This window comes from Giraffa tippelskirchi, chromosome 11, assembly GCF_054371585.1.
Source record: "Giraffa tippelskirchi isolate mGirTip1 chromosome 11, T2T-mGirTip1v1.2.pri, whole genome shotgun sequence".
Taxonomy (NCBI): domain Eukaryota; kingdom Metazoa; phylum Chordata; class Mammalia; order Artiodactyla; family Giraffidae; genus Giraffa; species Giraffa tippelskirchi.
The window spans coordinates 2,646,747-2,670,651 of record NC_137285.1 but is presented as its reverse complement, the minus strand read 5'-3'; the positions used below and the strand labels follow the sequence as shown (position 1 = coordinate 2,670,651).

General features: G+C 51.7%; 1 protein-coding gene across 27 annotated transcripts in view; it reads left to right on the top strand.

The window, feature by feature from the left end:
* Positions 1-23,905, top strand: part of SFI1 (SFI1 centrin binding protein) — an 86,729-nt gene that overhangs the window by 58,225 nt on the left and 4,599 nt on the right. For 15 of the 27 annotated variants that reach the window (XM_081542341.1, XM_081542342.1, XM_081542337.1 and 12 more), the window contains 10 exons: positions 1,792-1,889; positions 3,104-3,170; positions 7,823-7,953; positions 14,085-14,166; positions 14,488-14,666; positions 15,366-15,441; positions 16,398-16,474; positions 17,198-17,300; positions 18,419-18,515; positions 23,320-23,480. In XM_081542341.1, the coding sequence (XP_081398467.1) occupies positions 1,792-1,889; positions 3,104-3,170; positions 7,823-7,953; positions 14,085-14,166; positions 14,488-14,666; positions 15,366-15,441; positions 16,398-16,474; positions 17,198-17,300; positions 18,419-18,515; positions 23,320-23,480 (1,071 nt within the window). Of the gene's footprint in view, positions 1-1,791; positions 1,890-3,103; positions 3,171-5,300; positions 5,379-7,822; positions 7,954-14,084; positions 14,167-14,487; positions 14,667-15,365; positions 15,442-15,924; positions 16,021-16,397; positions 16,475-16,809; positions 17,071-17,197; positions 17,301-18,418; positions 18,516-23,319; positions 23,481-23,905 lie in introns of all 27 variants that reach the window. The other 12 variants (XM_081542335.1, XM_081542324.1, XM_081542321.1 and 9 more) reach the window with 8 other exon arrangements.

Sequence of the window (23,905 nt, the reverse complement as noted above, 5' to 3'; positions counted from 1 at the left end):
TCAAAGGAAATTACAGATGTTATGACGTTTTACATCTAAATATTTCAGTATGCATTGCCCCCAAATAAGAACATTTTGCTCTGGAACCACAATATCATTATCATCCCTGACAAACGGACAGTAACGCTCTAATGCTAACCAGTGTGTGCCCAGTCACGCAGTCATGTCAACTCTTTGCAACCCCTTGGACTGTAGCCCGCCAGGCTCCTCTGTCCATGGGGTTTTCCAGGCAAGAATACTGGAGTGGGTTGCCATTTCTTACTCCAGGGGATCGTCCCAATCCAGGGAGCGAACCTGTATCTCCTGCATTGGCAGGCAGATTCTTTACCACTAGCGCCACCTGAGGAGCCCAATATTAACCAATACCGAGCACATATTCAAATTCATTTGCCCCTGACCCAAATGTGTTTATAGTTGTTTTTTACAAGCCAGGATTCAATTAAAAATTGATGACTTACTACATTGGGTTATGCCTCTTAAGACTCTAATAAATCAATAAGCTACCCCCACTCCCTGTTTCTTTTGTTTAATGTGTTTATTTTTTAATTGTGGTAAAACACACAAAATTTAAGTGTACAGTTCAGTGGCATTAAGTACATTGACATTACTGTGCAGCCATCATCCATCTCCAGAATCCTTTCATCTTGCAGAACCAAAACAATAAATCCCAGTCTCCTCCACCTCCCCTAGCCCCTGGCAACCACCAGTCTCCTTCCTGTCTCTGTGAATTTGACTGTTCCAGGTACCTCATATTTATAGAATTTGCCCTTTTGTGACTGGCTCATTTCACTTAGCATAATGTATATATGTATTTTTAATGACATTGACTTTTTGAAAAGGAAGACCAGTTATTTTGTACAGTCTTCCTCTTCTCCATTTTTCTGTTTACTTTTGATGTCATTTGATTTCCATTTTTCTTATGTAGCTCTTATGAACTGGAAATTAGATCTAAGGGCTTGACTGCTGCTGCTGCTGCTGCTAAGTCGCTTCAGTCGTGTCCGACTGTGTGCGACCCTATAGACGGCAGCCCACCAGGCTCCGCCATCCCTAGGATTCTCCAGGCAAGAATACTGGAGTGGATTGCCATTTCCTTCTCCAGTGCATGAAAGGGAAAAGTTAAAGTGAAGTCGCTCAGTCGTGTCCGACTCTTAGCGACCCCATGGACTATAGCCTACCAGGCTCCTCCGTCCATGGGATTTTCCAGGCAAGAGTACTGGAGTGGGGTGCCATTGCCTTCTCCGAAGGGCTTGACTAGATTGAAGTTAAATGTTTTTTGGCAAGACTACTTCGTAGACAGTGAGCTTCCCTCACCAGGGTAAAGAATCCACCTGCCAATGCAGGAGATGCAAGAGATCCAGGTTCAGTCCCTGTGTTGGGAAGATCTCCTGAGTAAGAAATGGCAACCCACTCCATAATTCTTCCCTGGGAAATCCCACAGGCAGAGGAGCATGGTGGGCTGCGGCCCATGGGGTCACAAAAGATTCATAAGTAGTGATAAGTGATAAGATCAGTTTTAATTTCTAAAATGGTGTTGGCCTCCATGAGGCTCCGATTAGGAACAGCTTCTTCATTTTGATTTCTACAGATCTGATAGATCTAGCTGTTTGTTTTATGTTGGCCCAGAATAGTTCCATATAGTTTGGCCGTAATTATTTTCAAGTCTGTTACATGTCAGGTGTTCCAAATTGAGGTAATTCCTGCGTCTTCTGGAGTTACAGATTCACTACCTAATGGGTCAGGAGAGATCGTTTTGCGTTAATGAACTTCCATTTCCTTCTTGTTTTGCTTCAGCTGCTGCACAGGTTCTGGGACTTCTGGCAGTCGCGGCTCGAGCAGAGGGAGGAGAGAGAGCAGCTGCCCTTCCTGCGTGCTGCCTGGGACCACAGCAGGTAGGGACGTGGCCTGCAGGCTCCCCAGGGGCCCGCTGTGACTTTCTTGCTGGTCTCCAGGAGTCATCACTCGCCCTTCCCCACGTTACTGTGCAGATTTGGAAAGGCCCTGCCGTGGACCAGTGGTTCCTGCGCTGCCTCTTCCTTTTGGTGGACGGGGTGGGAGGCTGGGATGAGGAACGCTTGTGCTGGTGCTTGGCCACCAGTGCCTCAGTTTTCAGGCGTCAGTGACGCCCCGTCTTGGAATTTAGGCATCGGTAGGGTTACAGAGACGTCCCAGGCAGGTGGGTGTGCGTGGCTTGGTCTTGGAGGGTGTGAAGCATGTCCTCAGTTAAACATTCAGTTTAAGCAAATGAAAGCTCCACACGTCCACAGGGAAAACTCAGAATGTATAGAAAAGAAGTAGAAAGTGAAAAGTAAAGAGTGCCTGGACTCCTTCCTTCAACGGCTTAGTCTTATTCTAAAGAGGGAACCACTGTTCACTTTTTATTTTTTCTGACCGCCCCTCGTGGCTTGTGGAAGTTTTAATTCCCCCACCAGGGATTGAACCAGGGTCCTCAGCAGTGAGAGTGAGGAGCCCTGACCACTGGATTGCCAGGGAATCCGCTTTCTAAAAAATTTTTTATTACTTTTTATTCACTTTTTTGCTGCAAGACATGTTCAATAAACCCTCCCCCAAGAGTATAACTTAATTTGCATAGCTATGGGTCCAATTTTGGAGCACTTTTTAATGAGTCAGTAAGAATCCCAGTGTTTAGCCAACTCAGATTGGAGCTGTCAGGATATATCACTATTATAAATCCTGTTTTACAAAGTTGAGTGTGGTTCTCAATCTCAGTATTACTGTGAAGGCATGTCACAGACCAACATGGTCCTAAAAGACCCCAGAGTTTGGCCATAAAACCAGAAAGTTCAGCATATTTGGGGGATTTCATACGTATTACCTAATTCCAAGTCCACTGTCCTTGGTGGTCCAATTAGGTTTACAAGAAAGCTGTTAAATTTTGGGGGGCAGGCCACAGTCCAAAATCAGGGGTTGGTGGATTTCATGTCTGAAATCAGATTATTTCCTTCTCTGCTAGAATGGTACCCCTGAGGTCCCTGCACTGCTCAAGAAGTACCTACACCCAGATTTACCTTCCTTAAAGTCGGAACAAAGTTTTAGAAGCCTGGAAGTGGGAGAGTAATTCCCTTGGTGCTGTGTTTCGTTTCAGAATGACATCGCTTCGCAAGTGTTTCCAGTTGTGGTCACAGTCCACCCAGAAGAGGCGATCCCAGCAGGTACGGAGTTCTCAGCTCAGCGGGCTCTGCTGGCGTTGGCAAGATTCTTGGGGAAAGCCTGTCAGGAGGCTTGGTGTTCTGGTTTGTAGGCAAGGGCACTGTGAAAAGCTCAAAGGCTCTGCCCCCCCAGGGCCCTCCAGGGGTGTCAGAAGGCCTGCATGACTCCCATCCCTGCCTCCGTGTGCTTTGACAGCACAGCTGCTCTCTGAAGGCGATGAGCGTATAAGCCATTCCGTTCATATCTTGACCCAAATCTTGACTGTCCTCAGCCAGCCCGTCATCCCGTGGGACCTTCGGGAGATGCCGGGGAACGTCCAGAGCCTGAGTCCCACATCCCAGAGCTAAACCACGTAAGACACAGGTGCCCACAGTGGTGGGAGGAGGCAGGTGGAGAAAGACTTACTGAGCAGCTGCTGTGCCTGAGACTGAGCCAGGCCCTGAGGATGCAGCTATGATACAAAGCATACAGGGTTCCTGCTCTCACAGGGCTTGTAGTTCAGTCCCATGGGGGGCGCTAACGACGGCTGAGCGCTGAACTGAGAAGGGTGGGTTTCCAGGCCATATCGGGCTCAGGGAAGTGTGTGTTCAATTAGTGATGTCTGCAGGCCCTCAGTAGGACATGGGCTGCTCAGCTCTTTGCTTGGCCTTCCCCGTGGTGAAAACGGGCGGGACACGAACTAGGCTCCTCCTGGTTATTTCGCTGCTGCCCTCTCCACCTCCTTAGCTATCTGCTGCTCGAGTCTGACACATGGCTCTAAGGAGCTTGGCTGGTTCCTTGGTTTGGACATCACACTGACTCCCTTGGGAGCTTGTCCTGTTTGCTCTTCTCACTGTTCCTATTTCCGCTCTGCCCTTCACAGCTGTGCACAGTCCAGCTGCCAGTCCTTCCTGGGTGTTCTCTGCCTGCTCCTGTTTCCCAGTCTGTCCGCTGCCCTGGCAGCTCAGGTGTCAGCCCTGGCCCCTGCCCCCGTCCCACATGCAGGCTTATCGCACGGCATTGGCTGCCCCCGACCTCGTCCACCCCACCAGGCTCTAGGCTCCTTGAGCGTAGAGCCTGTCCTGCCCCATTCATCTTGTGAACTATTGGCCGCGGGCAGGCCCTGGCCAGTGTTGGGACGAGCAAGGGACGCGTGGTGAACAAACAGATGAGCTGCCAGTGGTTGCTTCAGACCACCTCAAAGACCACCCCAGTGCTTGGGGTTTGGAACTGACCCAGGGCCTGGGTCGTTTCTGTGTCACCTTTGCCTTCCACACCTAGAAGATGCTTAGAATTGGTGCATTCTTTGACGTCCCTTTGGCTGTTTTGGAAAGGCTATTGCCACCTGGTCTCTCAAGGTCATTTAATGCAAGCGCAACAGAATATGAAGAAAGAGCCCTTTTAGAAAAAGAATGTGGGCCCCAGAGTTGAAAGGTTATGTTTATTCAAGGTGGAAAAGAAGCAAAGGGTCTTATTGAGTTTCTCCCTGAAAAACAGGGATCCGCTAGACCCTGGGGCCCAGCACTGGAAGAAGGTCAAGGGTCAGAGTCCTTATCTCTCCAGGCCTCCAGCTCAGCCCACACAGTGGACGGTCTGAAAAAGACTAAGAGCCCTGCTCAGCTGTTGTGTTTAAAAAACCTGTAGCTAACAATTTGAGTATTATTCTCTTGGTTTAGATATCCAGGAACACAGGTGGTCTTTGAGGTGGTCTGAATTCCTTTTATTTTAGGAAAAGATAAACATGTAATTTATTATGCGTTTCCTTCTATTTAAGAAGTGATATACAAAGAATGGCGAGAACGTTTGCTTGTTGTTGAAGCTGGGTGAGAAGTCTGTGGGGATTTGTTATATTATTGCTTCTACTGTTGTTTATACTTGAAAATGCCCATAAGCAATAGGTAGACATCATAGAAAATTTGAGAAGTGTAGAAAGACATAAAAAAGAAAAAATTAAAAAACCCATAATCCTGCCTCTAAGATGACATTTGGTGAGTAAACCTGATAATTTTTTTCCTTTGTGTGAGTAGGAGTGTGTGTTCCCATATATTCACAAACACACACGTAGGCATGCTGTGAAATTTCCTATTGCTCTGTAAAAAAAATCACCCCAAACTCAGTGGATTAAAACAACCACCATTTCATTATGTTTTAAGGATTCTGTGGGTCAAAAATTGAGAGAGGACATAGCAAGGATGACTGGTCTCTGCTCCGTGTTACTGGGGCCTCTGCTGGTAAGATTCTAGTGGCAGGGGGCTGGGGTCATTTAGCTTAGTTTCTTCACTCACTCCTCTGGTTCCTGGGCTGGAATGACTCAAAGATAGGGCTCCACTGGGACTGGCAACTAGAGAGCCTACGCTTGGCCTTCCCCAGAGGCTCGGGCTTCCTTACAGCATGGCGGGCCCTGAGTAGCAGACTTCCTCTGTTGCAGCTCAGGGCTCCAAGAGTGTTCCCATAAACAGGACAGGAGCTGTGTGGCCCTTTACGACCTAGCCTTAGAGGTCACTTAGTGTCACTTTCACCATTGGTCAAAGTAGTCACTGTCCACCCAGATTCAAGGAAAGGAAGATCAGAGAGTTTGCAGTCTTGTTTTTGGCTTGGTTTTATTTGTTGTTACTGTTTTTGGCCAAGGCATGGGGGTTTTAGTTCCCCAACCAGGGATGGAGCCCGTGCCCCGTGTGGTGGAAGCCCTAGCCACTGGACTGACAGGGAATTCCCTGCAGCCAGCTCTATCTTAAAAACCGCCACACATGTGTATGCTTCCCCCTCCGCCCCAAGATTTTGTATTATGGAAGCAAATGTATCCTTCTGTCAGTGGTATGTCTTCCTACTGATGTATCCTTAGAATAGTAGTTGTTTTTGTTCAGTCGTTCAGCCGTGTCCAACTCTTTGTGACCCCATAGGCTGCAGCACACCAGGCTTCCTTGTCCTTCACTACCTCCTGGAGTTTGCCCAAAGTCATGTCCATTGAGTCAGCGATGCCATCCAACCATCTCACCCTTTGTTGCCCTCTTTTCCTGCTCTCAGTCTTTCTCAGCATCAGGGTCTTTTCCAATGAGTCAGCTCGTCGCATCAGGTGGCCCAAGTATTGAAGCATCAGTCCTCCCAATGAATATTGAGGGTTGATTTCCTTTAGGATTGACTGGTTTGATTTCTTTGCTGTCTAAGGGACTCTCAAGAGTCTTCTCTAGCACCACAATTCAAAAGCATCAGTTCTTCAGTGCTCAGCCTTCTTTATGGTCCAACTCTCACATCCGTACATGACTACTGGAAAAACCATAGCTTTGACTAGACGGACCTTTGTCAGCAAAGTGATGTTTCTGCTTTTCAATACTCTGTCTAGGTTTATCGAAAGTTTTCTTCCAAGGAGCAAGTGTCTTTTAATTTCATGGCTGCTGTCACCATCCTCAGTGATTTTGGAGCCCAGGAAAATTCCCATTTTTTTCTCCATCTATTTGCCATGGAGTGTTGCAATCAGATGCCATGATCTTAGTTTTCTGAATGTTCTGAAGTTTAAGCCAGCTTAAAACTGGACAGAACAATAGTAGCATGTTTTTTTTCCTATTTTTTATTTAAATATACATGTTTTTTTATTTTAACTTGTGTTGGCTTCTGCCGTACAACAGTGCAGCTCAGCCATAATCATACATACCCCCCCCCCATCGCATCCCTCTGGGTCGGCACAGAGGCCCCTCTGTACACAGCGACTTCTCACCAGCTGTCGTCTGACACCTGAGAGTGTGTATGTGCTGACACTGCCTCTCCGTTCTCCCACTCGCTCCCTGCCCGTGTCCACAAGGCCGTTCTCCACATCCCTATCTCCAGTCCTTCCCTGCAACCAGTATCATTTTGTTTAGATTCCATGTAGATATGCTATATTTGTTTTTCTGGTTTACTGCGCTCTGTAACAGGCTCTAGGTTCATCCACCTCACTAGAACTGACTCAAATCCATTCTTTTTTATGGCTGAGTAATATTCTGAGAGATATATATATATATATCTTTATTCTGATCTATATACCACAGCTTCTTTGTCCAGTCATCTGTTGATGGACGTTTAGGTGGCTTCCATGTCCTGGCTGTTGTAAACAGTGCTGCTATGAACATTGGGTACATGTGTCCTTTTTGATTATAGTTTTCTCAGGGTATATGCCCAGTAGTGGGGTTTCTGGGTCGTATGGTAGATTTTACTGGTCCTATGGTAGATTAAGTAGCCTTTTATAATTACATAAAAATTTAAAGACTCTGTATTTCAAATAAGTATTATAAAATCAAAAGATACAGGGGTGAAAACAAAATTGATAACACACATGACAGAGGACTAATAAGTTTAAGGTTCAAAAAACCCATATATGTCACTGAGTTAAATGCTGACAGTCAGTAAACTGGGCAATGAGGATGAATACTTGGGCCATAGGAAAAAAGTTAGATAAATATATATACACACACATATGGGGTCAAATGTATGGAGAGACGCTTAATTCACTTGTAATGAAAGGGGAACTTTTTCACCTATCATTTCATTTTTCACCTGTCATGTTGGCAGAAATTAAAAGGAATGATTTTCATTTTAAAAGGTGTTTGTATCGGAAGCAATCCTCCCTTGAGAATGTGACCTTGAAAGATTTTTTTCTTTTTTAATGTAAAGTACAAATGGTCATTCACTGTTTTCACTTCAGCTGTTGCAGGCCAGAGCAGACAGCCACTTCCAGCAGAGAGCCCTCCCTGCAGCCTTCCAGGCGTGGAGGAGACTCTGGCGGTGGTGCCAGCAGGAGCGAGCCCTCGAGGCCAGGGCAGCGCGCTTTCACAGGTACACCGGGCGGCTCCTCTCCGCGCCCGGCCACATGTCTCGGGTCCGGGTCTGCTGCCCATGCACCCCTTTGTTTTGTTTCCCAGCCTGCCAGCTCCCTCGGCCCGGGTTCTTCCTGGATTTTCAACAGTGTGGGCTCACTGAGCTCATCTGCCGGGAAAAGACAGCCCATGTTTCCCCTGGGGAAACATTTGCCCATCTGTGTACAAGTGCTTTGAGAACTGCCCTGGTTTTACGTCCCTTCCCCCATCACGAGCCGCAGTGAGCTGCATTAAAGCTGCCCGTCAGCTTCCCAGATCAGAGTGTGGTTGGACGTCGCATCACCTTGGCTGGCTTTCTTGAGTGTGATTTCCCTGAAATGCTTGGCTCCTCTTCTGCTAGACCTTTTTTTTTTTTTTTTACCTCTTGATGGATGGGGTCTTCATTGGGGTTCGTGGACTTCTTTAGTTGGTGCAAGTGTGGGCTTAGTTGCCCCGGGGCATGTGGGATCTTAGTTCCCCAACCAGGGATCAACCTGTGTCCCTCACATTAGAAGGCAGTTTCTTAACTACTAGGCCACCAGGGAAGTCCCTTGACCTGACTTTTTGAAGCCTTGAAAGTATTAATTGTCAACAAAGTTAGGATGGGCAGAACTCCATCCTTTTAGCTCCCATGGGGGACAGACTTGCCCAGAGAAGGTTTGCACCACCTGTTAGGGGAATACAGTGGAGAGGTCATTAATGACTAACTGTCAGCCACGGAGGTGTAGGTGTGGTGCGAGGGGAGAGTGGAAAATACAGAAGCGCATTTGCCTGTGACGACATCATCTTCACTAATAATTTCCTTCTCACAGCAGCCCTTAGAGAACAGGTTCAAAGTGGTAAATGACTCACCCGTGTAACAACAGCCAGTGTTTACATTCAGATCTCCCTGATTCCAAAGTCCAAGTACTTGCTGCTAGATCAGGAGGAAGGTACTTGGTTCAGTTCAGTCGCTCAGTCGTGTCCGACTCTTTGCGACCCCATGGACTGCAACACACCAGCCCTCCCTGTCCATCACCAACTCCCGGAGTTTACCCAGACTCATGTCCATTGATTCGGTGATGCCATCCAACCATCTCATCCTCTGTCGTCCCCTTCTCCTCCTGCCCTCAATCTTTCCCAGCATCAGGATCTTTTCCAATGAGTCAGCTCTTCACATCAGGTGGCCAAAGTATTGGAGTTTCAGCTTCAACATCAGTCCTTCCAATGAACACCCAGGACTGATCCTTTAGGATGGACTGGTTGGATCGCCTTGCAGTCCAAGGGACTCACAGGAGTCTTCTCCAACACCACAGTTCAAAAGCATCAATTCTTCGGTGCTCAGCTTTCTTTATAGTCCAACTCTCACACCCATACATGACCACTGGAAAAACCATAGCCTTGACTAGATGGACCTTTGTGGGCAAAGTAATGTCTCTGCTTTTTAATATGCTGTCAAGGTTGGTCATAAGTTTCCTTCCAAGGAGCAAGCGTCTTTTAATTTCATGGCTGCGGTCGCCATCTGCAGTGATTTTGGAGCCCTGTGACTTGGTAGGAACTTTAAATCTTGGTGAGGAGGAGAGACTGATACTCAAGGGACAGTTGGAGAACAATCCTGAAGAACAGACCGTGTGTCCTCAGAGTGTCAGCACAGGTTCTTCCAGAGCTCAGAGCTGGTGCTGAGGGGTGTGCCCTGGGGAGGCTGGCTTTGCAGGTGGGGGAGAGTGGATGGTGGGATGAGGAGGGCCAGACTGAGGGGCCGCTTGAAACTGCAGGTAGATCATTGACAGGTGTTTGAGCAGGTGCATAGAACTGGTGACAGTTTTGGATATTGCCCTGAGGACAGTGTGCATCAACTAAGGACAGACACAAGGGGAGGGACCTGCATTGGGAGAAGTTGACATGCACTTGGCTTTGGAGGACGCCAGACGCTGGTCTGAGACGATCAGCCGGAACCCTGGGCTCCTCACACTAAGTTCAAGGCAGTGTTTGTAGTGGTGGCCACGAAGCAAAGAGGCTGGTGTCGGCTGGCACTTATCTCTGCCCCCTCCACTGCAGAGAGGGGCTTTGCCTTAGTTTTTGTACTGAGTTCTAATGGAAGAGGCATTCAACAAATGGCTTCACTACCTAAAACACACGTTTCCTTTACAAATGAGCTGGTTCTGTTGCTTGCTTGTTGTATTTTGGCATGTCGTGGGGACCAGAAATCGAGGGCACTGTCAAAGCAGCCCAGAGGAGCTCCAAAAGGGATGTGGTTGGCGTCAGCCTTGGGCGAGTTTAGAACCATCACTCGAGACAGAAGGGTAGAGGGCGAACCAAGGCAGGGAGTCAGATGGAGGCTTGAAGGCTGGCGAAGAAGACCTAGAAATTACTTCTTTGGGTTTAGTTGGATCTTTTTAGAAAACTTAGTTTTTCAGGTTCCTGCCTTCCTGGTTCACAAGAAGGCAAAGTGATTGAGAACCTGGCTTAGAAGCCGACAGGCCTGACTGAGTTCATACCCACACTCCACACTTGGCAGCTCTGTGACTCTGGGCAAGTTACTCAGTCTCTCAGAGCCCCCGTTTCCTCAAATGTAAAATTGAGGTGAATTGACAATATCCCACAGGGTTGCCATGACCATTGAGTAGGATAATCCATACCCTGGAACTGATTTGTGGCTCTTAGGGTAAATTAATGTCCATGGGTTTGGTTTGGAGTTTAGCAAATCAAAGTTCCAAAAAATGCGTATGTTCTATCTTTCCATAATTCTTGGGGTACATTTTAAAAAAATATTTCAAGAATCTAAACTAAATTTATGATGGAATCTCATGAATTATGACTAAAAATAATAGTTTATTAACCTGCCAGTGAAATATTAGAATGAGGCAGTACTGTTCGCCTTTTTTTTTTTTTAATTGAGCTAAAATTTACATACAGTAAAAGGTATAGATGTTAAGTAAGTAGATTGAAGTTTTACAAGTTGCGTCCCAGGATAACTAGCAGCCCAGCTGAGATACAGAACGCTTGCATCACCCCAGAGCGTTCCTTCCTGCCTTTTCCAGTCAGTTCCTATTATAGGTAATCCCTGTTCTGCGTTCTGCTGTTCTAGGTTCGTTTTTGCGTGCTTTTGAACCTCGCACAGTGGGATCATGCAGTACCTGCTGTCTGTGTCTTCGAGTCTTTTAAGGTTCAGCCTAATGTTTTTGAGATTGAGCCAGGTTATTGCATGTATCTATAGCTGTTTTTAATTTGCTGAGTAGTATTCAATTGTATGACTCTAAGACACTGTTTCGATCTGTTTTAACATAGGAGTTGTTTTCCAGTTTGAGACCATTGTGCCTAAGGCTGCTGTGGACATTTTGGTTTAGTGGAGTACGTTTCCACTTCTCTTGGGTATATACCTTGAACTAGACTTCTGGGTCAGAGGGTGGGCATCTGCCTAATCTTGTAGGTGGCTGTATCATTTTCTGCTCTCACCAGAAAACCTGAGGATTCTGGTTGCTCCAGCATCCTCACCAATGTTAAAATGTTTTGTTTGTTTATTTTTGGTTGTGCTGGGTTTTCGTTGCTTCGCGGGCTTTTCTCTGCTTACGGCGCGTGGAGGCTGCTCTCTAGCCGGCCTCGCGTTGCAGTGGCTCCTCCTGTTGCTGAGCACGGGCTCTGGGGCCTGCGGGCCTCAGTAACGGGGGCTTACGGGCTCTAAAGCACAGGTCCATTGGTTGTGGCGCATGGACTTAGTTGTTCCACGGCATGTGGGAGCTTCCCAAATCGGGGATCCAACTTGTGTCCCTTGCATTACAAGGCGGGTTCTCAACCACCGGACTGCCAGGGAAGCACCAACATTTGTTCCTGAAGTCTTTTCAGCTTCACCATTTTGGTGGGTATGTGGAGAGCTGTTTCATTTTCCTGATGACTAACGATGTATAGCATTTCTTTAAAGCCTTATTGTTGTTCATTCGCTAAGTCATGTCTGACTCTTTGTGACCCCATGGACTGCAGCAGGCCAGGCTTTGCTGTCCTTCACTATCTCCTGGAGTTTGCTCAAACTCATGTCCATTGAGTTGGTGATTCACTCAGCCTTCTTTATGGTCAAACTCTCACATCTGTACATGACTGCTGGAAAAACCGTGAAAGTCACTCAGCCGTGTCCGACTCTTTATGACCCCCATGGACTGTACAGTCCATGGAATTCTCCAGACCAGAATACTGGAGTGGGTGGCCTTTTCCTTCTCCAGGGGATCTTCCCAACCCAGGGATCGAACTCAGGTCTCCCACATTGCAGGTGGATTCTTTACCAGCTGAGCCACCAGGGAAGCCCAAGAACACTGGAGTGGGTAGCCTCCCTTTTCCAGTGGATCTTCCTGACCCAGGAATTGAACCAGGGTCTTTACCAACTGAGCTATCAAGGAAGCCCACAGCCTTGACTGATCAGACGTTTGTCGGCAAAGTGACGTCTCTGCCTTAAAGCCTAATGAGCCAGAAACAGGGCCTGTGTGGTTTGACCAAGTCAGACTGGGAACTCTGGAGTGCTGCTCTCCGTACCTGAGGGGAGAGCATTTGTAACTGAGTGGGCTCTAAGAGAAAGAGGGGTCTGTTTTGGACGGATTGCTGTTTCTGAGGCCACACGGGGCGGGTTGAGAGGTGGGGACTCACTCGGGAGCACTGTCACAGTGAGTGCCCTTGGGAGTGAGTGGTCGTGGCAGAGCCTGTCTGGGCGTCACTGCTGAGGACGAGGGGGTCCTCGCGGCACCTGACAGCTGCCGTGGGGCCGAGGGGAAGCAGGCTCGGCTTGTGGTTGGCTTCGTCAAGTGGGACCGTCCTCCAGACCTGATGCATGGTCGGGCTGTATTTACGCTTTTCAGTCTGAGCTGATTTTCATTCTTGGAATACCGGACAGGTTTTGATCCTTTTGCCTTTACCATGTGCTCACTGACCACTTTATACCTTTTGTGAGGTGTCTGTTCAAGTCTTTCTCCTAGTTTTTTAAGAAATTGAGTTTTGTGTCTTTTAAAAACTGTTACTGATTTGTAGAAGATTTTAAAAATATTTTCTGGATACCAGTTCTTTGTTGGACTAGGATATTGAAAATATTCTCTTCCAGGATGTGGCTGGCTTTCTCATACTCTAACAGTATTTATTTTAAGTGAGAGCAAAGTAGGTGATTATATTTGTACTGACATGAATTAACAGTGTTTTGGGGGGTTTTTTTTGTGAGTGGAAGTGTTTAATTTCAGTACAGTCCACTCCTTGATTTTTCCCTTGGATAGTTTGTGCTTTGGGGGTTCTCAGAAATAACTGGCAGCCTCTGCCTCAGCCCAGCGAGATTGTCGTGCCCGCCTTGGCCTCCCTCCCCTGTCCCCAGTGTCCAGAAGGTGCCCCCAGGCGAAGCGGGGCCCGCCTTTGCACGTTCCCTGTCCCTCGGTGCTCACACCTGCGGTGCCTGGAAACAGTAACTTCGTGCATATCCTGTCCCAGTTTGTACCACGTGGCTGGAGCGGAGGCCCAGGGCAGACGGGTTGCAGTGTCCTGGCAGGAAGTGGAGCTCTTTGTTCTGAGTGGTGTGTCCGACGGGTTAAACGCCAGGGTCGCTGTCTCGTCCCACAGCGTCAGTCCTGATGGCCTTGCCAAGGCACAGCCCCTGCAGGCTGTTGACCAGTTGTCCCAGGGCTGCTTTTGCGGGTTTTGGTGTCGCGATGGTATGCAGGTAGGCGCGGGCAGAGGTGCAGACCATCTCTCTGTCCACCTCACCTGAAACACTTGTTTAAAATTCTTTTTCCTGGGGCCCAGCTCAGCTTTGGGGGGTCCGGCTTCTGTTTTTAACTGCTTCCCCTAAGGATGTGTGTAGCAGCAGCTTGGCTGCTCAGCAGGGACTGGAAAGGCTTTCCCTGCACCTGTCAAGCGCTGTGGGTGATTCAGCGTGGGGCGCAGGAAGAAACGGGGTCTCCAAGCCTGAGTCATCTTCACGCCATGTGGGTGAGGCCGGAAACAACGTGGAACGTGGCGGGTCATTTGGGGGGGCTGGCTTTTGTCTGCTCTCCTTGCTCCCCACCTGGGCTTATTTGGCTCTTAATGTAAGAGAAAAAATCCAGTCATTGGAACTTCTCATTCTTGTGGAGCTGAGTGCTCTCCTGATGTTCATCTGGGTTCTTTCAGGGAGATGTTAGAGAAGCAGGTGTTTGCCATCTGGTGTCAGAAGATGTCTCAGCATCGAGAACACCGCTTGGCAGAGAGGATGGTGAGTGGTTCCCCCGGCTATTCCCAGGGAGGTGCCGGGACGCGCAGGGCCTGCTTCAGGTCTTTGCACCTGGTGCCTTGCCGCTGAGGACACTGCTGGACCCGGACCCGTGCTGCAGGGAGACCCGCCTGCAGCCAGGATTCATGAGGTCAGGGCAGGGCCTGGCATCTGTTTCCTTGTCACTGGAGTCTGCAGATGGTTTCTGGGCCCATCCAGCTCCTGCACCTCCAGCTCTTCCGCCTTGGTCATCGTTCGTGGCCTGGACTTTTCCTGGCTTCCCTACCACCTCCTCTGTGACCCTTCCAATCTCTCCTGCCACAGGCCGTGCTCCATGCAGAGCGGCACCTTCTGCAGACGTCGTGGTCCACGTGGCGCCAGCAGGCGGCGGCACACCGCCTGGAGCGGCAGCAGCATGCACTGGCCTGTGCCCACCACCACCTCGGGCAGCTCAGGAAGGCCTTCTGTGTCTGGAGGGAGGGCGCCCGAGGGCTCAGAACAGAGTGAGTGGCCACTCATGCCTCGGAAACCCTTCCCGGGGCAGCTTTGACTGTAGTAGCAGACTGTTAGCTCTGAGTGTCTGCCGGTGCAGGGTGGGAGGTGGTCGTGTCAGCCTGGATTCTGGTCTTAAGTCTGAGAAATTCAAGTTGAAACAGTCTAAGCAAAAGCGGGGCTGCAGTGAGAGGCTCCTGGGGCGCTCGTGGATCTCTGGGCTCAGGACCTCGGCTGGTCAGCAGGGCCTATGGACCTGAGTTCCTGCCCGTCAGCTCCATCCTGCTCACTGACTGGGGCCACTTGAAGCGTCCGTGGCTGGGGCAGGCTGTGGCAGTTGCACCACACCCCATAGTCAGAGGCCAGGGCAGACCCCCCGTGTGCCCTGCAGGCGCCGTCCTGTCCTGGTTCCTCTCTTGATCCGCGTTGTGCTCCGAGGGTCTCTCACCTCTGGAACTCTGGCCACGCTGAACCCCCTCCTCAGTTACCTGTGCCCACATGAACACAGAGCCCTGTGAATTTGTCCACAAAAATTGGGCTGTATGAGTGCTGTTCTGGGTGGAACGCCCAAATGCTTTGGCAGCTGTTCCCAAAGGGTCTTGATTCCCCTCCATATTTAAGACCCCCTGGGCAGGGTCCCGGCTGCAGTGGGGTGCCCCTCGAGAGGGCCTTCGCAGGGTCTGGGCTGAGCGCCAGCTGTCTCCCCACAGAAGGACGGGCAGTGTGCGGGCTGCACGGTTCCACGCGGCGTGGCTCCTGCGCTGGGCCTGGACCAGGTGGCGGGAGGTGAGGCTTTGGCACGGGCACCGCCCGCTTGGGGCTGTGGGTGGGTGGAGCCTTGATGGGGTGACTCGGGACGAACAGCTGGTCTCCTCCATGGTCCCTCGGAAACCACCTGCCCCTGAGTGTATGGAGGAGGCCGGGCAGGTGGAGTGAGCTCCCAGCTGGTTTCATGAGACGACTGGTTCGCAGGTCCCCATCGTGTTAGGTGCCAGGCTTTTCCTCCTGGACGCTCTGAGTCTAAAGTTCCTGGTCCAACGGTTCACAGACATCCTCTTCAGGGTGAAAAATGTTCACACTGATACTGGTTCGCACTGTCATCCTCACAACCCTCTAAGAACTAGTTCGCATGTTTACGGAGGAGGATGCTGGGCTTGGGGTTAATAACCACTTTACCCGAGCTCCCCCAAACCAAGTGTGAGACCGAGGCACGGCTGAGCCCCCCTCAGCCCTGGGCCCGCGGCGGCCGGCTCTCTCCTCTGTCCACAGCGCCTGGCCCTGCGCAGTGCCGAGTGGCAGAAGCTGGTGCGAGCTGACCTGCATTACCAGCACTCCTTGCTGCACAGGGCGCTGCAGACCTGGGGGGTACGAGATGCCGCGGCCCCCAGACCTCCGCAGCTGGCGGGGGGGGATTCTGAAGGCTTTGTTTCCCTTCCTTGTTCCTCCGGCCCCTTCCAAGGTGGTAATTCCACAAGACTCGGAGCAAGTGCCCTGGCCAGTGGATCTTACACCACTGAGCTAGTTCCCCATCCTTCCCCAGGGGCCAGGGGCCTGGGGCCTGGGGGCTGGACTCACCAGGTGAGTCCTCTCCCTGTTGCTGGGTGGGCTCCTAGCCTCCCCCCTCGCCCCCCGCCACCCTCTGTGGTGCCTGCTCTGGGCATCGCCGGCCCTGCACCTCTGCGGCTGCCCCAGAGTGGGGAGCGGTGCAGCCCGGGTCCTCCAGTCCTCCTGATCGCCTGCAGGTTTATCAGAGCCGGGTGCGGAGTGTGCTGCAGGAGGCGGCTGCCAGGGAGAGCTGGCACAAGAGGCAGCTGCTGCGGTGAGTCCGCGCGTCCCTGGGCACAGCCCAGGGACCGAGGAGCAGGTTGCAGACTCCGGCAGGTTGGGGGACCACGACCAGGGTCTGGCGGTCGCTGCCTCCTGCTGCTGAGAGCGAGGCTTCGGTGTTTCCAATGCTAGTGCTGTTCATGGGGGCCTCTTGTGTCTTGAACCCGTGCTGTGTGCTGAGCGGAGCCTCTGGGAGGCCTGCGCCATCTCCCGCATGTCTTGTTCATCTCAGCACCTTTCCCTGCCCCGTTCAGACCTGCGGGATGTGCCTTGTCAGCTCCGCTCCACTCCCAGAGCCCTTGCCCTCACCCCCACCCCCCGCTCTAGGCCTCTCCAGCCCGGGACCGTCTGCGTCTCACACCCGTGGACTCACTCACGCCCCTCGGCTCCGCTGCTTTGTCCCCCTGCCTCTGTCTGTTCAGCACCTGCTGTTCCAGGCTGCCCGTGCTCTTCCTCCATCTTCCCGTCTGCACCTCTCTCATCACACATCGTCGTCACCTGGTTGCAGCCCTGTGTCCCCGAGGCGCCTGAATGCATGAGGCCGTGGTGCCCATGCTGCTCCCACGACACCGCTCAGCCGCGTGCGGGGTGTGCAGGCCACGTAAATCGTCTGTGCGACAGACACGCCAGGGTGTGGGGAGACCTGGGTTCACGGCCGAGCTGAAGAGCCTCGCACTGTCCCCCCGGGTCACCCCGTCCCCTCGTGTGCCTGCAGGCGTGTGTTACGTCGCTGGAGAGAGAACACCGTGGCCCAAGCGGACGAAGCAAAGAAGAGGTCCCGGGCGGCAGCTCACTATAGGAGGACGCTCTGCTCCAAGGTGAGCCCTGTGGGCCAGCTGGTCGCCCGGGGCGCTGGGGCTGCTCTCCTGCGAGGAGGCGGCCTGGAAGTGGCTCCAGAGGTGTGAACTGGACGAGGAGCCCGGAAGAGGAGACGGCGCCCTTCTGCACACACACAGCTGGGCCGGCAGGCCGGCTTGTTTACTCGTTCGCTTTACTGAATTCTGAACCAACCTCCATAAAAACAAAGGCAGGGCGAATACTGACGGTGAACCAGCTCTCCCCAGAACCAGGGTTTCCCGCACACGTGGAACTTTCCACTGGGACTCCACACCTCCGTCCCCTCGTGTCAGCACGGGGTGTACAGCGGGGAGGCCTCCATGACCCCTGGTGCTCTGCGGCCTTGCGGGGTTCATGGCCTCAGGGGCTTTCCATAGAGCATGCGGGAACGTGAGGTCATTGGTCCCGGTTGGTGGGAATTGGCTGACACTCGGTGTGCCCTGGTTCCACGTGCTGCGGGGTGCGTGGCTCTGGGAACAAGTCACATCACGTGACAGGACACACGTGCTGTGCAGGAGGTGGTCCTTGACGCTGGGGCGTCTCGGAAGAAGGCAGTTTGCTGGGAGCCCGGGGCTGGTCCTGACAGCTCTGGAGCCTCCGTGGACGAACAGCACTTCCACGTGGTCAGGGTCCGGTCTGCTCTCAGGGAAGTTCACAGGCCGGCTTGAGTGCCCTGCTCTGGAAAGGACGCTTGGGGCTCTGCTTGGCATCGGGGCTCCGAAGGAGGAGGCCTCTGGGGAGTGGAGTTCATGACTGTGGGGAGCAGGTGGCAGGCACCCTCTGTCCTGTTGCTGTGATTTCACGTGTGCCTCATGTATGACAGTGCATGTGACATGAAGCTTCCACTTAACAAATGGGAAGAGAGCCCGAGTGAGACTTGCTGTCTTCACCGCACTGTGTGAAGGTCAGCTCTGGGCCCGTTGCCTGGGGTACAGGGCTTCCTGTGAGGGGCTTGGGCGTGGAGGCCTGGATCTGTGTGGATGGCGGACACTTCCCAGAGCCCGTGTGAATGCTGTTCCCTCCACGAGGAGCCGCCCGCAGAGCCGGGGTGAGCCCAGGAAGTCGGGACGTGCTGTGACCACACTCTTCTGCCCCTCAGGTCCTGCTTGAGTGGCGAGAGGCAGCCTCCATACAGCTGTATTACCGAGAGCAGGAGGAGGGGGCCATCAGGGAGGCCCAGCGGGTGCTGCGTAGGGGTAAGTGGGGCCCGGGAGCTAGGTGGTGGATCAGTCACTCAGTCACGTCTGACTCTTTGCCATCCCATGGACTGCAGCACGCCAGACTTCCCTGTCCTTCACCGTCTCCCAGAGCTTGCTCAAACGCATGTTCATTGAGTCAGTGAGGTCATCCAACCATTTCGTTCTCTGTCATCCCCTTCTCCTCCTGCCTTCAGTCTTTCTCAGCATCAGGGCCTTTTCTGATGAGCTGGCTCTTCGCAACAGGTAGCCAAGGTATCGAAGCTTTAGTTTCAGCATCAGTCCTTCCAATGAATATTCAGGGTTGATTTCCTTTAGGATGGACTGGTTTGATCTGTTTGCAGTCCAGGGGACTCTCAAGAGTCTTTTCCAACACCACAGTGCAAAAGCATCTGTTCTTTGGCACTCAGCCTTCTTTATGGTCCAACTCTTCACATCCAGTTTGTCTACTGGAAAAACCATAGCTTTGACTATATGGACCTTTGTTGGCAAAGTGATGTCTCTACTTTTTAATACACTGCCTAGGTTTGTCATAGGAGCAAGCATCTTTTAATTTTAATTTTTTAATTAAAAAATCTTTTAATTTTCTTTTAATCTTTTAATTATCTTCCATCTTTTAATTTTCTTCCAAGGAGCAGCATCTTTTAATTTCATGGCTGCAGTCACCATCTGCAGTAATTTTGGAGCCCAAGTAAATAAAGTCTTTCACTGTTTCCACTGTTTGCTCATCTATTTGCCATGAGATGATGGGATCGGATGCCATGATCTTCGTTTTTTGAATGTTGAGTTTTAAGTCCGTTTTTTCACTCTCTTGTTTCACCTTCATCAAGAGTCTCTTCAGTTCCTCTTGGTTTTCTGCCATAAGGGTGGTGTCATCTGCATATCTGAGGTTACTGATATTTCTCCTGGCAATCTTGATTCCAGCTTGTGCTTAATCCAGCCCAGCATTTCTCATGATGTACTCCACACATAAGTTAAATAAGCAGGTGACAATATACAGCCTCAATGTACTCCTTTCCCAATTTTGAACCAGTCCATTGTTCCATGTCTGGTTCTAACTGTTGCTTCTTGACCTGCAAACAGGTTTCACAGGAGGCAGGTAAGGTTATCTGGTATTCCCATCTCTTTAAGAGTTTTCCACAGTTTGTTGTGATCCACACAATAAAAGGTTTTAGCATAGTCAGTGAAAGAGAAGTAGATGTTTTCCTTGAACTCTCTTGCTTTTTCTATGATCCAGCGAATGTTGGCAATTTGATCTCTCATTCCTCTGCCTTTTCTAAATTGAGCTTGAACATCTGGATGTTCTCAGTTCACGTACTGTTGGAGCCTGGCTTGGACGAATTTTGAGCATTACTTTGCTAGCATGTGAAATGAGTGCAATTGTGCAGTAGTTTGAACATTCTTTGGCATTGCCCTTTGGGATTGGAATGAAAACTGGACGTTTTCCAGTCCTGTAGTCACTTCTGAGTTTTCTAAAGTTGCTGGCATATTAAGTGCAGCACTTTCACAGCATCATCTTTTAGGATCTGAAATAGCTCAGCTGGAATTCTGTCACCTCCACTAGCTTTGTTCGTAGTGATGCTTCCTAAGGTCCACTTGACTTCACATTCTTGGATGTCTGGCTCTAGGTGAATGAACATACCATTGTGGTTATCTGGTCGCGAAGATCTTTTTTGTATAGTTCTTCTGTGTATTCTTGCCACCTTTTCTTAATGTCTTCTGTTCTGTTAGGTTCATACCATTTCTGTCCTTTATTGTGCCCATCTTTGCAAAATGGTCCCTTGGTATCTCTTAATTTTCTTGAAGAGATCTTTTGACTTTCCCACACTATTGTTTTCCTCTATTTATTTGCCTTGATCACTGAGGAAGGCTTTCTTATCTCTCCTTGCTATTCTTTGCTAATAGCATTGCTGTTTGCTAATAGCATCTGAATGCTAACTCTGCATTCCAATGGGTATATCTTTCCTTTTCCCCTTTGCCTTTTGCTTCTCTTCTTTTCTCAGCTATTTATAAGTCCTCCTCAGACAACCATTTTGCCTGTTTGCATTTCTTTTTCTTGGGAATGGTTTTGATTATTGCCTCCTGTACAGTGTTATGAACCTCTGTCCGTAGTTCATCAGGCACTCTGTCTGTCAGATCTAATCCCTTGAATCTATTGGTCACTTCCACTGTATAATCGTAAGGGATTTGATTTAGGTCATATCTGAATGGTCTAGTGCTTTTCCCTAGTTTTCTTCAATTTAAGACTGAATTTTGCAATAAGGAGTTGATGATCTGAGCCACAGTCAGCTGCTGGTCTGTTTTTGCTGACTGTCTAGAGCTTCTCCATCTTCGGCTGCAGAGAATGTAATCCACCTGATTTCCGTGTCGACCATCTGGTGCTGTCCGTGTGGAGTTGTCTCTTGTGTTGTTGGAAGAGGGTGTTGCGTTCTCTTGGCAAAACTCTGGAAGCTGAAGAGAGGCCTGTGAAGATTAACCTCAAGGTGCTGGCAGGGCCGTGCTCCCTCCAAAGGCTTTGCGGTTGGGGGGGGTCCCCTCCCCTGCCTCAGCTGGCTTCTGGTGGCTCCCGGCCACCCTTGCTGTGCCTCAGGCTGTAGACATGTTGTCACTCCGGCCTTATCACTCCTCACGTCATCACGTGTGTCTGTGTATCTGTGTCTCTTCTTAGGAGACCAGTCATACTGGGTTAAGGGCCCACCCCACTCCAGATGTCATTTGCTCCATACACCAACCTTCTCACTACATGGCGTTAGCTCTGAGGTTCTGGGGTGGATGTGACCTTAGGAGTAAACGGTACATTGCAGGCCATCTTCACATCCTTTTCCCAACCGATTGCCATTAGTGAAAGGCCCAGGCTTGAGATCTACAGAGAAATACAGCCCTGGAGCTGGAATGGGGTCTTGGAGGCAGGTCGATGGGGAAGTCCTGCCCATGGCTGCTGCTTATCAGGTTGGGCCCGCCACGTCAGGGTCCTGCTTCCTTGTCTGCTTAGGAGCAGGGACTGTCCACTTGGCCCCAGGCATGGGGAGACCTGCCGTTCCAATGGCCTGGGAAGACCACTGCTAGAGAGAGATGTGCAAACAGGGGCCCTTGGGTCTGCAGGGAGGGGCAAGTCTGACACTGAGGAGACAGCTGCTGGTTAGAATGAATGAGAAATGGTTTAAATTGGACCATAGAGAAAATGGATCAAGTTGTTAAATTGGCTTAATAGCATTTGCTCTGAGATGAAAGCTAATCCACTCAGGTTTGGTTCTGACTGGTTCTTGTGTCAATGAACACAGATCCGTGCTCCCTTGGACAGAATCTCAGGATCCAGCATGCTCCTCTGTGACCTCAGACTTCCCCTCACCCTAGAAACGAGGGCTGAGTTTCTAGTCATTCCCAGGAAAGAGACGAGGGGCTCAGCCCGCCCCCGGTCTCTGCTGGGACAGAGCTTTGGCACTGGTGCTGCAGGGCACCCAGTTTGGGTCAGGCGGCCGCGGAGGGGAGGTGACCGGCACACAGCTGAAGCTGCCTCCCCCGCAGGCCTGCCGGCAGCATCTTTCCTCAGACGGGGTGGTGGCACGTGGCTGGCCCTAGGCTTCCGTGTCCATTAGGGCCGGTGCCGAGCTCTGGGGGCTGCTGACGACACACCGTGTTCTCAGCACAGAACACGTATGCAGGCCATGCCTGTGGGGCCGTTTCTTGGCGTAATTAAGCCTCCGTGTCTCAGACACACCTTGGTGGCCTGGGGCTGGGCCAGGGCTGCAGGCAGACGGGGCAGGGGCGAGCGGCTGTGGGCGTTCGTGCTGATCGGTGGCTGTGTGACTCGGGCAGGGCCTCCGCTCAGCCCCAGCGTGCCGCCTGTGTGTGGGGACAGTAGTGCCTGCCCTGGAGGTGGTCGTGGGGGTCCAGTGAGGCTGATACGTCTGTGTGTAAAGCAGGGCCCAGGAGACGCAGCACTTGGCGCGACCCCTCCGGGCTTCTGGGCGCAGCCTCCCCTGCCTGCTCCGGCAGGTCCTGGAGGACGCCCGTTGTGGCCTCAGAGCCTTGGGGTCAGCCCTCTTCCGTTGTCTCTAGAAAAATTTCTCTTGGGGCTGAAGAAAAGGAAAAAATCCCAAAGGGAAAGCCTCACCAGAAAAGAGCGCTTGCTCCCTCGAGAGAGTCTAGTGACAGACACGCAGGGTGCAGCCCCGACCCGCCTGCTTGCGGAGCCCGACCGTCAGAGGACGCACTCAGCAGAGCTTCGCTCTCCCTGGCCTGGCTCAGCCTGCCTGGGCTGCCGAGCCTCGGTCTCCTCTCCCTCTGCCTCAAGCCCAGCAGCATCTGGCAGGCGGCCCTGCGGGGTCTTGGCACACCTGCGATCGCTGTGCACAGGCGTATAGCTCGGGTGGGGTGGGGCCCAACGGGAACAGACCTGGTTCCTGTCAGGCTGTGCGCAGCCCCTGAGGGCGGCCAGAGCCGTCCTCACAGAGGGGCTATGTCCACACGTGGGGGTCTCACACCTAGGTTCTCCCCCCTCTGAATTTCACCGTTGCCTACTGGTCCATAAGGGCTTCCCAGGTGGTGCTAGTGGTAAAGAACCTGCCAATGCTGGAGATGTGAGAGACGCAGGTTCGATCCCTGGGTTGGGAAGATCCCCTGGAGGAGGGCTTGGAAACCCACTCCAGTCTTCTTGCCTGGAGAATCCCATGGACAGAGGAGCCTGGCGGGCTGCAGTCCGTGGGGTCACAGAGTCAGACACGACTGAAGCGAGTGAGCACGCACAGCACTATTGGTCCACGTGCGTCCTCCACAAGAGCTGACTGACTGCAATCTGTCTTAGGCCGCCTCAGGACCTGGTTTTGGCGCTGGCGGGAGCGAAGCCAGAGAGCTGCCCAGCAGAGGGTGCAGACGGAGCGGGCAGTGCAGCATTCCTGCCGGAAGCTCCTGCGGGAGGCCCTGGCCCTGTGGAAGGCGCACCATCAGGGCTGCGTCAGGAAGAGGGTGAGGCTGAGGGCAGCTCCATGAGCTCCCCCACGCAGCTGGGCTGCCTGGGCCAGGAGACCGCGTTCTGGCGAGGAAAGGTCTTTCCTGAAGCGCTCCCAGCAGCCAGTGTGGATGGTGGTGACTGGGGTCCTGAGGGCGCAAGGCTGCCTTTCTGGTTGTTGAGTGCAGGCTGGGGAAGCGGCCTCGGGACCCTATCCCCCAGGTGGACGGTGGCTCGGCAGAGAACCCGTTGAGTCTGAACCATGCCTGTCAGCACTGGGTGAACTGCAGAGCCATATGGACACCCCGTCTGTGCAGGAGGCCCTTGGCTTCATCCAGGACGACTCCTGCTGGTGGGAGGAGGTGCCTGTGAGCCTGGAACCCATGCCGCCCCCATGGGCTCTGGCTGTGGGCACCTGCCGGCCCCAGGCCCACGGCCCATT